Raw genomic sequence first — 15,414 nt, forward strand, 5'->3', positions numbered from 1 at the left:
ATAATGTCGATATCGCCAGCATAGGCCATTAGTTGGGTGGACTTGAAGAGGATCGTACCTCTTGCATTTACCTCAGCATCACGGATCACTTTCTCGAGGGCCAGGTTAAAGAGGACGCATGATAGGGCATCCCCTTGTCGTAGACCGTTGTTGATGTCGAATGGCCTTGAGAGTGACCCTGCTGCTTTTATCTGGCCTCGCACATTGTTCAGGGTCAGCCTAGTCAGTCTTATTAATCTCGTGAATTCTCTCATGGCCGTGTACAGTTTTACCCTGGCTATGCTATCATAGGCGGCTTTAAAGTCGGTGAACAGATGGTGTAACTGTTGTCCATATTCCAACAGTTTTTCCATCGCTTGCCGCAGAGAGAAAATCTGATCTGTTGCTGATTTGCCTGGAGTGAAGCCCCCTTGGTATGGGCCAATGATGTTCTGGGCGTATGGGGCTATCCGGCCTAGCAAGATAGTGGAGAATATCTTATAGATGGTACTCAGCAACGTGATACCTCTATAATTGCTGCACTGTGTGATATCTCCCTTTTTATGTGTGAGACAGATAATGCCTCGTTGCCAATCGTCAGGCATTGATTCGCTGTCCCATACCTTGAGCACAAGTTGATGAACCACTTGGTGTAACTGGTCGCCTCCATATTTAACCAATTCGGCTGTAATTCCATCGGCTCCTGGCGACTTATGATTTTTTAGCCGATGAATTGCACGGACTGTTTCTCCTAAACTTGGTGGGGGCAGTATTTGTCCGTCGTCTTCAGTTGGAGGGACCTCCAACCCGCCGATGTTCTGGTTGTTCAGTAGCTCATCAAAGTACTCAACCCATCGCTCTAATATGCCCATTCTGTCGAAGATCAGATTTCCCTCTTTGTCTCGACAGGATGAGCATCGAGGTGTATAAGGTTTCATCCTGCTGACTTGTTGGTAAAACTTCCGCGCCTGGTGCGGTTGCTCCCTGTACTTTTCTAGTTCACTGCCTTGTTGGTTCTCCCAGGCTTCCTTTTTCCGTCTCTGAAGTCGCTTCTCCGCTCGGCGGAGTTCGTGATAAGTCTCTGCGCGTGCCTGCGTTCTTTGAGAATGCAACATTACTCGGTATGCGGCATTCTTCCGTTCCGTTGCTAGCTTACATTCATCGTCAAACCAGCCGTTCCAACTCCTTTTGCGGGTGGGGCCAAATATGTTTGTGGCCGTATCCATGATAACGTTCTTCAGGTGATTGTGAAGATCATTTGTTGATGCTTCATCTCCAGGTCCTCTGTTGACTGCGGTTATTGCGGCATCCATTTCCCTCTTATAGGTGTCGCGGAGGGTTGTGTTGTGTATGGCTTCAGTGTTCACTCTCACCTGATTGTCAGAGGGGATTCTAGGTGGTATTGTTATTCGAGCTCGGAGCATCATGCGAACGAGATAGTGATCCGAATCTATATTGGCCCCCCTATATGTTCTGACATTCATCAAGGCTGAGAGGTGGCGGCGTTCGATCAACACGTGGTCAATTTGATTGAAAGTGGTCCCGTCTGGAGAGGCCCACGTATGTTTGTGGACCGCTTTTCGCGCAAACCAGGTACTTCCAACAACCATTTCGTGTGACCCTGCTAATTGAATAGTCCGCAGTCCGTTATCATTTGTTTTTTCGTGTAAGCTATGGGAGCCAACGTATCGCCTGAATACGGGCTCCTTCCCTACTTGGCTGTTAAAATCCCCAAGTATCATTTTGATATCATATCTGGGACAGGCTTCGAGGGTTCTTTCTACTGCCTCGTAGAAGGTATCCTTCTCCGACCCTGCAGTCTCCTCGCTTTTACTCGCTTTCAGAATGAAGAACACTTTTGCCCGTCTCCATGCCCTTGATATATATCCCAGTGCTATGCTCCCCCTTACCACCTTCAGAAGGGCCTAGGTCTTTCTGAATTAGTGCTGGGAAATGCCATCTACTCCGGGTGATTTCAGTGGTTTAAAAGTTCACACTGCCCATCTTATCCTAGCTTCTGGGCATACCTCTTTTGCTAGTTTCCAGTTCTCGTTTCTTCGCATTTTATTTGTTGCTGGGATGTCAGGCAGAATGTTGCCGCCCGCCGCCTTGCAGTGTACCCTGTCCACCTCACTCTCGGTAAATGTCCCATCTTTCTTCTTCAAACAGATAGACGATATTGCCCCTACTTGGGCTACAGCCTTGTAATATCTGGTTGGTTCTGTGATCTGTTCGATCCCTTCTCCCTGAAGCTGTTCCGCTTTTGCTTCCCTTATCGGGTTGCTCAGTGGAAGGCCAGTCCCCGATTTGTTTTGCCCGGTTAAAGAGTTTTCGTACTTCTGTTCTCATTGTGGCAAGGTTCCTGTTCGCCCATGGTACATCCCTTGATGACTTAGTTGTCTTAGCCGGACAGCTGGCCTTATAAACGTCAATGGCTGCTTCATGTTTTCCACTATTGTTTCTAGTTCCAGTTCGCTCTTGATGGCATCGTCCCCTCGAAGGTGGGCCATGTTATTGCTCAAGTGCGTTGCTTAGGATTCCCAATCCGTTCTCCTTCGATTCCTTATTATTCTTTTTATTTCGGAGGGCTCATCCGACACCCTACAATTCTCGACTTGCCCGTTCATTAGAGTTTTTTTCTAGAGTTATGTCTAGTACCTCTCGTCTAGTATTGGTCACAAATGTTGTTATTGCTAAGAATAAATTCAGGAAGGTACTCACCTCTTCGATTGGTGTCACTGCTTCCCAAGAGCTAATAATGGGCGTTAGCATCGCAGTCGAGTAAAAGTCGTAACGCCCTCTTCTCACAGTACTTCACCTGTTTACCGACTTTTTCCCGTTCGACCCGGATGTCTCCTGAAAAGTATCCCATTGCCACGACTGCCTCTCGAGTGCTCCTCCCGGCTTCCAATGAGACTTGGATAGCCATAAGATCCCCGGACACGGATTCTCAGAGATATATATATATTTTAAATTACTTTTAAGAATTATGCAAGCTCTTGGTTTTTCACAAGAGGAGTCCCAAATTACTTGCACATAGGAGTTTACCCTTTCTCAGCCTTCCTTCTGAAGAGTCTCCATAATCACGCATGGAGATCCTCATTCTGAGCAATTAGGAGGCCGATGAAATCTTCCGTTTCTTTTGTTGCAGTTTTAAGAGAAAAGCTATCACGATATGTGCTCCTGGCATATCATCCCCAGCACATGTTGACAGTCCTGCTTCTTCCCAGCCAGCCAATTTAGGAAGTGTGATCCTAAGACACTCTGCAGTGTCTTCCGTTCCGCAGTCCACCAGTATATGATCTGGTCGAAAGCGTATCCCGGTGAACACAAGTTTCGTAGCCCATCTGCCTGATGACACGGTTCTCGATGGTTTTCTGCTCCTCACGAGTGATTATTTGGTCGGGAAACATTTTGGCAGTATGGCCAGTCGAATGCCCTTGACCGCAATTGCATATCTAATCGCGGGCTTCCTGATTCCTGCCTACACCCCTGACATGCCCGGGTTTTCTCCTCCTTGGGTTCAGGTTTGGATTTTTTAGGAGCATCCCTTTTATGCGGGCTTATTTCTGCTGCTTCCCGCTTTCTTGGCCCCGGTAGAGATGGCTTCGCTACATCTTATTACTGAGGGAGCCAGCCCATACCCGTAAAGAAGGACTGACAGAACTGCATTCTGCAACAAGCGCCGTATACTGGAACATTGAGCATCAGTTGCCAAATTGCAAACATCTTATGGTATTGCAAATCTGTTGGAAGAAACTGATCCTCGTGTCTACCATGATGCCGAGCTATTCCACCGCCGGTTTTTACGAGACCACAATTTCATCAAGTTGACCAGCGAAGACTGTGGAAACCATCTTCTTAGTCAGGAGAACGATTTCAATTTTCTGCTGAGGTTGGTAGACGAATGCTTGATGCATTGGAGATGCTCTTAGGCACAGGTGGGTGGATCCGGGGGTAACTTCAATGCCAGGGTGAGGCATACCTCTAAAGGGAAACGAATTCTCAAAATGGCGGCGAAAACAGGAATGGTAGTTCTAAACACTGAATCAACCCTAACCTTCCGGCCCCCAGGCCGCGAGGGAAACATTCCGGACATAAGCTTCGGTCCGGAATTACTGGCGTTGCTGGTGGACAGTTGGCGAGGTCTGGAAGACTTCTCGGCAAGCGAACACCAAGACACCACAACACAACGCCCCACAACACAACGCCCCACAACACGACTTCCAAATGGTGGACGCAAACTCTCAGTGTACGCCACCCCGGCGCATTTTCAGTGCATGGAATACTGCGAAGGTGAGCACTGGGAAGTTTGTCGAAACTCTTGGAACAGGTGCGGTCGCACTGGAGGATACTCCTAGGGCCGGTGGCGCTGCAGCCAACACTGTCGTAAATTCAGTTATTATCTTGATAACAATGGCCTGCGAATCGTCCATGCCCAGGAGGGCATCGAGACATGGCAAAACTTCTATGTATAGGTGGACGGTGGAATTTGGAGAGCTCCGGAAGGAGTATCACAGGCTCCGCCGCTTAACATAAGGTCTAAGCGACCGGGTGGAGGCATGTATCACAATAACGGAGCAAAAATCAGCCAAAGTGAGTCTCCGTAGCTCAATAAACAAGAGCAAAGCTCGCTGCTGGCAGGATCTGGTCGTCGAGGCGAATGGGGACCCGTGGAGACTCGGTTACAAACTGGTAACTCGAAAAATCACGGCTCTGCGGAAACCCTGTTCACTTAAGTCCGCATTGTACGGGCAATATTCCCTGCGCACCCCGTATGGGGTGATGATGTCGGCGAGGGTTGGGGGTTGTCCACTTTTCTCCATAAAAGAGTTGAAACAGGCAGTGCTCTCTATGGAAAACTAGATGGCACCAGGACCTGATGGTATTCCAGCAGAGGTATACAAACTGGTATTCCAACACCGGTCAGACCCATTGTTCGGTGCATTCAACGCTTGCCTGAAAGATGGCATTTTCCTTACTCGTTGGAAGGTAGCGAAGCTTGCGCTGATAAACAAAGGGAAAGGCGACCCCGAGTTGTCGTCTTCATACCACTATGTATGCCAGACATTGCTCGAAAAGCTTATCAAAAGTAGACTCGCTGAAGCGATACGCGCTGCCGGAGTTTTATCTCCACGGCAGTTCGGTTTTAAAGCAGGGAGATCTACAGTTGATGCTTTCATGCAAGTCGTAGATACCGTTTGACGAGCGGAGGCACATAGCCGCAGAACTCGACGGGTGGTGCTCCTCGTAATGCTTGACGTCAGAAACGCCTTTAATTCCGTAAGATGGAAAGACATTCTAGGTACACTAGACAATATTTACCATGTGCCGAACTACCTCTTACGAATATTGATCAGAGGACGATGGAGGTGACTCCGGGGACAGCACAGAGATCCATCCTACGCACGCGGAACGCACTGTCTCTAAACCGGCCGTGATGGTGATCTGCCCTTCTTGCTAAGAAGCGTAAAGCCATATACAAGCGCAAGGGAGAAGAGCCGAGAGAGGCGGTTGCTCGTGAAGAACGGAAACCCACCCTAGATCTCTTGGCCAGTGAAACTAGAGGCAGATGGACTGCGCGGCTCATCGGAAACTTAAGGCATCGCAGAACCGGAATCATGGTTAGACTAACTATTTTTCAACAGTCCTTAAATGGGCATGGACGTTTTCAGTCTTACCTGCACAAGATTGGAAAGGCGCGATCTCCGGATTGTGTGTTTTGCAGTGGAGTTGTGGACGACGCCCATCACACTTTTTTTTTCTTGTGGAAGGTAGGGTGGGGTTCGGCAGCAGCTCTATTTAGAAACAAGGGGATCTCTCTGCAGACAATATTGTCGAGGAAATGCTGAGGAGGGCTGGCAGGTGGAACCGTTTTACCCATTACGTTCGAGTCCTTCTCGTTGCTAAGACGAAGGAGCTCAAACGGTGGTGGAAAGGGATAGCAGGGGTTTCCTTGAACTGACAGTTGCCTTCCCCCTCTCATCTCCCGTTGGTGGAAAGAATTCCCCGATTTGACGGCTCCGCAAGGCGGGAGAGTTCGGGGGCTAGCCCGAAGTAATGTGACAAAAGGTTCGATGCTAGCTCTCTGACGATGGGGAGGTGTTTAGTTGGTAGTCCGACGACGTACCGAACCGGGAATCCATCAACAATTTCTGTCAGAAGAAGACCATGGGATTATGCATGGCAGGTACTCACACTAAACCCCCAGGACCTTCGACTATATCGCAAATCTCCGTTGATACATAACATTACAGTGAAGCTCTTTAATCGTGCAGTCAAAATCGTATCAGAAATCTGCTCCCAGGTCAAGAGAACACCCCTTGGGTAGGTTGTAGTCGAGAGGTCGGTCCTTATGCGAGACTTTGTTAAAATTTCAAAATTTACAGGTTGCTAACGCACAAATTTCTATCCCTGTCGGTCGACTTTTACGATAAGCAGGGCAGAGTTTACGTGTGGAGTGAACACCTGATGTCTAGTGACGTGAAAAAGGACCGCGAGAATTACAAGCTTCTCACAGACATTGCTTTAATCAGAAACAAATTAGTATAAATGCCATTATCAGACATTGTAAGTTCTCAGTCTTTTTTTCGGAATAAATCTTGAGATTATAACGTTAACTGCATGTTTTTTTTATCTACATATTAAGGGAGAATAATAACTTTCCAATGCGATATTTTTGCACTCACCAATATATTGCTCAGAATGACATGACTTATCAGAGGAGGGAGACTTTTCTAATCTAAAATGAACTTTTGCCTAACTTATCTAAAAACTCTTTATCGGGTTTTTGGATAGTAATGAAAGCGTATATAAAAGAAAGAAAGCAGAAACTGGTTTCATTAATAGTCTAAAGTGAAGGGTTCGTCAAATTCTTGGATCATATATAAATAAGGACATTTTCTGTTTATAGAATCTTGCAGAATGGCAAAAGGTAATGTTGAAAGTGTAGTGCAAAATCAGTAGTGCTTTCTAAATTCTTAAATTGTAATATCTTCGAAGAACCTAAGATCTATCTTTGAATATGAATATGTGAAAAGGGTAATTAGTGGCCAGTTGCAGTGCATTTACCCTTAAAGGTTACCAGACACTTCCATCCCAAGTTGAATGTGCTAACTGAAAATAAACATTTAATCGAACAAGGACATTTTAAAGAAATTAATGTGATTATGGTTTAACTAAAGCCTTAATAGTAGGGTTTAGTACCAAATTCTCAAACAGCAGTGCCAATTTCCTATAATTTTTCCATGGAGTGAACAAAATATTCATATTCTTGTCCTTTAAAAAATAAATTGATTTCTTCATTAAATCCAAAACATTTTCTGCTGGGTTGGTATCTGATGAGTGAGATGCCAATTCTACAATTCCCATCCTTTTCCCATTTCAATGTCGTTCCTAGTCAATTTTACGACAGGTTTTGCAAGTCTAATTCAGAGTTTTCCAAACTAATTTCAAAACTTTTCATTTCAAATTCAGTCTTTTTCATTTCTATTTCAGAATTTTTTCAATATTTTACTATTAAGTTTTATACCAACTTTTTACCGGTGGATAAGGATGGAGCTAGGTTTCTTTGGAAAAAATATAAGCTGCCCACCAATTTCCTGTCATTATTTATTTTAATGGGCCATGGGATTCGTTCTAGGCAAAAATATTGGGTTTGGGGGAAAAGTAATGTCGTATTTGTGATCGAATTTTAACGCTTTATTTAACATATTTAGAATTATCCGATTTAAGTCAAATATACGCCGTCTTGTTCGCAAACTTTTTGCCATTTAGAAGGCAACTCCATTATCCCCCTCTTATAAAACCCCTCCTAATTTGCAAAAAACTCAGACAGCCAGTTTTCGCGAGCCTCTTTTGAGGCGAACTTAGTAGCACCAAGAGTGTTTTGCATGGAACGGAAGAGATGGTAATCACTTAGTGCCAGGTCCGGACTATACGGTGACTATACGAGCGTTATCCTGGTGGAACAGAACACCATTCCTATTGACCAATTCTGGCCGCTTCTAGTCAATCGACTGCTTCAAACGGTCGAGTTGCTCACAGTAAAGGACTGAATTGAGGGTCTGGCCATAGTTCAACAGCTTATAGTGGATGATTCCCTTCCAATCCCACCAAACACAAAGCAAAACCTTCCAGGCCGTAAATCCGGGCTTGGCGATGGTTTGGGCCGGCTCGCCGCGCTTCGACTAAGATCTTTTTCGCTTGAGGTTGTCGTACGTGATCCACTTTTCATCACCAATCACCATCCGCTTCAAAAATGGGTCGAATTCGTTCCATATCAGCAGTGCATCGCAGGCGTTGATTCGGTCCAAGAGATTTTTTTGCTTCAACTCGTGTGGCACCCAAACATCCAGTTTTTTTTGGAATCCAATCTTCTGCAAATGGTTCCAAATGGTTTTATGGTCCTTACCCAGTTTCTGGCCAATCGAGCGAATGCTCACATGCCGGTCTATTTGGATGATTTCGACGATTTTATCGGTTTCTACGACGATTGGCCTACCAGTACGGGGGTGTATCTTCGACATCCACTACACCAGAATGAAATCGATCGTGCCAACGCTGTGCTGTGCGAATCGTTAGAGTATCGGACACATCAACTTCACAAATTTTTTTGGCCGCCTTCGTTGCATTTTTACCTCTCAGGTAATAAAAATGTGAATTATAACGGATTTCTTCCTTGGTGGACCCCATCTTTGACGCGCTATAACTTGAGACTGAAACATACGATCATAAAAATGTCAAAGAGACACCTGTACAACACAAGATATGTTTAAGTGGCGCCATCTATTGACAAAATACGACATTACCTTTTCCCCAACCCAATATAATCCTCTCAATTTGCTATTTTTTTCGAAGGTCTTTAGATATGAAATCGCGTGTGACTGCAATTAATTTCGCCATTCCTGTGGAAACTCTTTAATGTCCAATGACAATTAAAGACTTCCCTAGTATTGAAAATGAAATTGTGAAATTGTGTGTGCTATTACTTTAAAACACTTACCTGTCCAAGAGGACGCTATTCGACCATTATATTCTCAGACCGACCTATTAAAATAAATAACGATAGAAAGTTTATGGAAAGCCTAAATCTTTCTCAAACAATCTCTTCTCGTCCTAATCCAGTGATAAAAAGTAGTATAAAAATGTAGAGTGAAATATTGCAAAAATTATGAATTGGAAATGAAAAAGTCTGGATTTGAAATGGAAAGCTCTGAAATGGATTTGGAAAAATCAGAAGTTAGTTTGGAATCTTCTGATATTTGTTTGGAAAGTTCTGAACTTGTCTTACAAAGCTTATATATGCTTCTTGGATAGAATGTAATCTAGTTAGCAGTATAATTATTCAGACATTCAGGAAATTATATTTCCACAAAAGCTGGTTATCTTTGAATACCACAATCAGAAACGAAAAAAAACTCTTTTCCTTTATTCTGTAGGAAGTCAATTTAATTTTTTATTCAACATTTTGCTTTATTTAACTGAATTCTTTCTTTGTCTTAAAGGCCTTATTCTCCTTTGGCTGACTTTAGCAATTTCATTCGCTAGTGCTCAAGATCCTGAAAATGAACAAGCAAAGTATGATGAAAAGTGCAATACATTGAACGCATACGATCGAATAAAACATGATAGCAACTGCCAAAAGTACATTGAATGCCAACCGGACAAGACAGCGCTAATAACGGATTGTCCTTTTGGTTTAGGTTATGATGAAAACACAGAAAGCTGCGTATGGAAAAGCGAGGCTGGTGATTGCATTGCCGACAGCAAACCGGGAGATGATCCCGGATGCGAACCGCCGAAGGACCCGCCCGTTGACACCACTTGCACTACCAGTTGGGATTATATGCGCCAACAATGCGTCAAAGTGGGTTCATATGTTTGTACACCGAACGAATTTCTCCCAGACTGTTCAAACCAAACTGCTGGATACGATAAAAATTTCATAGCCGACAAAACAAATTGTGCCAACTACTTTACTTGCGATGATGGTATACGTTATCAAGGCGCTTGCCCTGATGGATATTACTTTGACACTCAAAAACAAACTTGCGGACTCAAGGACTCCGCCCGTTTAAAGGATTGTAAACCGGTAATAAATTCACCATCGTCACCATCATCTCCAAATCCTAGCGACGTCGATTGGAGCAAAGTATGTGATGGAGTTAAAAGTAAGTTCATTCCGGATCCTAGAATTTGTAATGCATACATTTATTGCAACGGAGACGGAAATCCACGTCAAGACTTCTGTGACCCAGGATTATACTTTGCTAATGGAATTTGTACTAAGTCCCCACCTACCTCATGTACTTGCGAAATTTACTTAAAGGATAGCAGCGACCCTTATACAGAATATCTTCCTCATACGGAAAACAATAAATTCTACGTCTGTAAGAACGGTGACCGCGATGTGAAACAGTGTAAAGGGGATACAGTTTACGACGAAACAATCAAGGGCTGCAAAGTGAAATAAATCTTGTAAAATCTCTTTAAAGATACCAATAAATAAATAAACACATTTTCATCCTATACTTTGCTATTGTTTTTATACCGAAAACCTGCAAACCTGCTCCAGAAAATTATCAACTTTTCAGTTATGCAAGGAATCGTGTGACAACCAGCATTGAGGAGGGGAAGTTAAGTGAATATAAATAGCTGCTACGAGAAGTTTCATTAGACCTGTGATGCGCAGTTTTGATGCAACTAACTCTTGAGATCATGACCACTGTGGGATCGACAAGGAAGCCAGACTCAGGTTGCGGTGCGCGGGTCACTTAATCCGTATGTATGATGATGATGCAACCCGGAGAGTCTATAAGAGCAATATCTATGGTAGAAGAAGAAGTCGAGGCAGACCCTGCCTGAGATGGAGCGACAGCTTAGATCAGCGCACCAGCCTTTAGGCAAATCGAATGGGTGGACCTCGGCTCAAAGCGGGGTTCATTTTTGGGATGAGAAAGAAGCCAACTCCGAGCACAAGGTTTACTCGATAGCCACTATAATGTATGGTGTAGCGGCTTTTCTCCAGGAAACCGGTCCCTATCTAGCGGATTTCTTGCAACGCTGTTAAGTCAGCCTTATATTGGGACAAGGTATCGGCTAGCTGCTTACCAACTCCATCTCTCTACTCTCCAACTCATGAGAAAATGCGCAAATCGTTATTCCGTTGATGTTGCTGAGTTTTCCGTTTTGAAATTCATCCTTCGTAACGGATTGTTGTCAGTGTAGGGTTGCCAGCTCGTCTCCTAAACCTGAAGCACCAGTTGGTACAATTTGCCCCGTTTTTAGGAGCGGGAGGCTCACCTTCATCCTTCCCCGGCTTCAGTTTTTCATTAAGAAAGAAGGGTTTATTAGTTTTTTGTTTTGTTTTTAAAATCATTTTTATTTTTAAGAAATAGGTAACAATAGTATATAGATTGGAAAAATGAAGAATAAAAAACAATCTTTTAAAATAACAAAAAAAAAATAACTTAAATCTAATGGCCACTGTGGGCTCTCAAAGTTTTCGAATAACAATTTACAGACAGAGAGAACAGTAAGAAATAAAAATCTAATTTTACAATAAGTTGTCGGGAAATGGTCCAAAACCCGACAGAATTCACTTGGCCTTAGTGGCAAATAAAGAAATATAAAAGTAATAATAAATATTTGATCGCTTCAAAAGATACTTTTAATTTAAATTATTGTTGTGGTCAAAGGGTAGTATAGGTCCCGGGGCGAAACGTGGATTGGTACCCACGATGGAGCATAAAACCTGGGAAATGCCTGCTGAACCAACACCAACAGCTCTACTGCCAAACCCTATCTCCACCTCCACGTGGTGACCGCTGGGAGCTCTTTCTTGACGAAAAGCTGCAGACGGAGAAGGATGAAGGCGAGTCTCCCGCGCCTAAAAACGGGACAAATTGTACCAACTGGTCCTCCAGGTTGGGGGTTGGGTAGGGCTGACAACCCTACACGGAAAACAACCTGTTACGAAGCCACAACAGGAGCCTCGGATAGGACGGATTTTAAAACGACGGACCCGGCAACGACAAAGGAACAACGATTTGCGCATTTTCTCGTGGAACGTGCGCTCCCTGTACAGAGATGAAGCTGATAAGCACCTAGCCGATACCCTGTCCCAATATAGGGCTGATGTAACAGCGTTGCAAGAGATGCGATGAACAGGGACCGGTTTCCTGGAGAAGAGCCACTACACCATATATTATAGCGGTCATCCAGTAAACCATGTGCTCGGAGTAGGTTTCTTAGTCAGCCAAAAAATGAAACCTGCTGTTATCGGCTTTGAAAGCATAAACAAACGGCTATGCACTCTGCGCTTGCGAGGCAAGTTTAGAAATATAAGCCTCATAAACGTTCACGCCCCTACAGAGGAGACTGCAGAGTCGGAGAAGGATACCTTCTACGAGGCAGTAGAAAGAACCCTCGAAGCCTGTCCCAGATATGATATTAAAATCATACTTGGAGATTTTAACAGCCAAGTAGGGAAGGAGCCCGTATTCAGGCGATACGTTGGCTCCCATAGCTTACACGAAAAAACAAATGATAACGGACTGCGGACTATTCAATTAGCAGGGTCACACGAAATGGTTGTTGGAAGTACCTGGTTTGCGCGGAAAGCGGTCCACAAACATACGTGGGCCTCTCCAGACGGGACCACTTTCAATCAAATTGACCACGTGTTGATCGAACGCCGCCACCTCTCAGCCTTGATGAATGTCAGAACATATAGGGGGGCCAATATAGACTCGGATCACTATCTCGTTGGCATGGTGCTCCGAGCTCGAATAACAATACCACCTAGAATCCCCTCTGACAATCAGGTGAGAGTGAACACTGAAGCCATCCACAACACAACCCTCCGCGACACTTATAAGAGGGAAATGGATGCCGCAATAACCGCAGTCAATAGAGGACCTGGAGATGAAGCATCAACAAATGATCTTCACAATCACCTGAAGAACGTTATCATGGATACGGCCACAAATATACTTGGCCCCAGCCGCAAAAGGAGTCGGAAAGGTTTGACGATGAATGTAAGCTAGCAACGGAACGGAAGAATGCCGCATACCGAGTAATGTTGCATTCTCAAAGAACGCGGGCACCCGCAGAGACTTATCACGAACTCCGTCGAGCGGAGAAGCGACTTCACAGACGGAAAAAGGAAGCCTGGGAGAACCAACAAGTCTGTGAACTAGAAAAGTACAGGGAGCAACCGCACCAGGCGCGCAAGTTTTACCAACAAGTCAGCAGGATGAAGCCTTATACACCTCGATGCTCATCCTGCCGAGACAAAGAGGGAAATCTGATCTCCAGAATGGGCATATTAGAACGATGGGTTGAGTACTTTGATGAGCTACTGAACAACCAGAACATCGGCGGGTTGGAGGTCCGGCCAACTGAAGACGACGGACAAATACTGCCACCACCAAGTTTAGGAGAAACAGTCCGTGCAATTCATCGGTTTAAAAATCATAAGTCGCCAGGAGCCGATGGAATTACAGCCGAATTGGTTAAATATGGAGGCGACCAGTTACACCAAGTGGTTCATCAACTTGTGCTCAAGGTATGGGACAGCGAATCAATGCCTGACGATTGGCAACGAGGCATAATCTGTCTCATACATAAAAAGGGAGATATCACACAGTGCAGCAATTATAGAGGTATCACGTTGCTGAGTAGCATCTATAAGATATTCTCTACTATCTTGCTAGGCCGGATAGCCCCATACGCCCAAAACATCATTGGCCCATACCAAAGAGGCTTCACTCCAGGCAAATCAGCAACAGATCAGATTTTCTCTCTGCGGCAGGCGATGGAAAAACTGTTGGAATATGGACAACAGTTGCACCATCTGTTCATCGACTTTAAAGGCGCCTATGATAGCATAGCCAGGGTAAAACTGTACACGGCCATGAGAGAATTCGGTATCCCGACGAATCTAATTAGACTGACTAGGCTGACCCTGACCAATGTGCGAGGCCAGATAAAAGCAGCAGGATCACTCTCAAGACCATTCGACGTCAACAACGGTCTACGACAAGGGGATGCCCTATCATGCGTCCTCTCTAACCTGGCCCTCGAGAAAGTGATCCGTGATGCTGAGGTGAATGCAAGACGTACGATCCTCTTCAAGTCCACCCAACTACTGGCCTATGCTGACGATATCGACATCATGGGAAGAACCACCCGAGACGGACAAACTGCCTTCATCCAGATCGAGCAGGAGGTGATTGGCGCGAGATCTTGGGCTGCACATCAATGAAGGCAAGACAAAATATATGGTGGCAACGTCAGCACCGAAGACGAATCAACCAACAACATCAAACCGCACTGGTCAAACACAAACACGAACAAGAATAAGGATAGGAGAATACAACTTTGAGACCGTTGACAATTTCTCCTATCTAGGGTCGAAAATCACAACCGATAACAACTACGATGATGAAATCCGCGCACGGTTGTTGTGAGCCAACAGAGCCTATTTCAGCTTACAAAGACTGTTCCGCTCGAAACGTCTCACCATAGGGTCAAAGCTCTTACTGTACAAGACTATGATCTTGCCAGTCCTCATGTATTCCTCGGAAACTTGGGTTCTTAGCTTGAAAAATTGCGAACTCTTGGCCGCGTTCGAGAGAAGAATCCTCCGAAGAATTTTTAGCCCCCTACATGAGGATGGACGATTCCGTAGCCTACACAATGACGAAATCTATGAGCGATACCATGACCGTCCGGTTGTGGATAAAATCCGGCTCAATAGGTTACGGTGAGCGGGTCACTTAATCCGTATGGATGAGGATGATCCCACCCGGAAAGTCTATAAGGGCAATATCTATGGTAGAAAAAGAAGACGAGGCAGACCCTGCCTAAGATGGAGCGATGGCGTGGGCCAGGACGCCAGACAGCTTTTAGGGATATTGAATTGGTGGACCTCGGCGCAAAACCGGGATGTCTGGAGTTCCTTATTAAGGCAGGCCTAGACCGGATACCGGTTGTTGTGCCGTTGATGATGATGATTGTTCTTAAAACTATCATAATTATATATTTTATATTATACATTTTTTCTTTTTTTTACAATAACATCCATACAAAAAACACAAAGAATAATAACGTATGTATTTATAAGTTACAACTGGAGACAAAATCAGCACCCGTTCAATATGTACATATTTACAAAGCCCCACCAAGAAACAAATGGCAGAACTGAGCACGGCCACCGCTAACCGGCATCCCGCAGCCACCAATACCAAGATTTCTCTTTTTCATCCCGCTTAATGTCAATTGCTCTCGCTCTGGAGTATCTCCAGTCGAATCCCGTGGCCCCCACTGTCAAATTCGGGGGGTATTCTATCCTTTTGTCCGTGGCCCGTCTATGTATATGATACATAACCGGATCACCGGCAGAATCAAGAATTAGACCATTCCTGTCAA

At 44.8% G+C, this 15,414-nt stretch overlaps 1 protein-coding gene across 1 annotated transcript; it reads left to right on the forward strand.

The window, feature by feature from the left end:
• The first annotated feature begins 4,007 nt into the window (after positions 1-4,007).
• Positions 4,008-10,511, forward strand: LOC119647608. The gene is made up of 2 exons (XM_038048639.1): positions 4,008-4,275; positions 9,486-10,511. The coding sequence occupies exons 1-2, from the start codon at positions 4,008-4,010 to the stop codon at positions 10,451-10,453; spliced, it is 1,236 nt and encodes a 411-aa protein (XP_037904567.1). The 3' UTR covers positions 10,454-10,511.
• The last annotated feature ends 4,903 nt before the right edge of the window (positions 10,512-15,414 follow it).

This window comes from Hermetia illucens, chromosome 2 (assembly GCF_905115235.1).
Source record: "Hermetia illucens chromosome 2, iHerIll2.2.curated.20191125, whole genome shotgun sequence".
NCBI classification, from domain to species: Eukaryota; Metazoa; Arthropoda; class Insecta; order Diptera; family Stratiomyidae; genus Hermetia; species Hermetia illucens.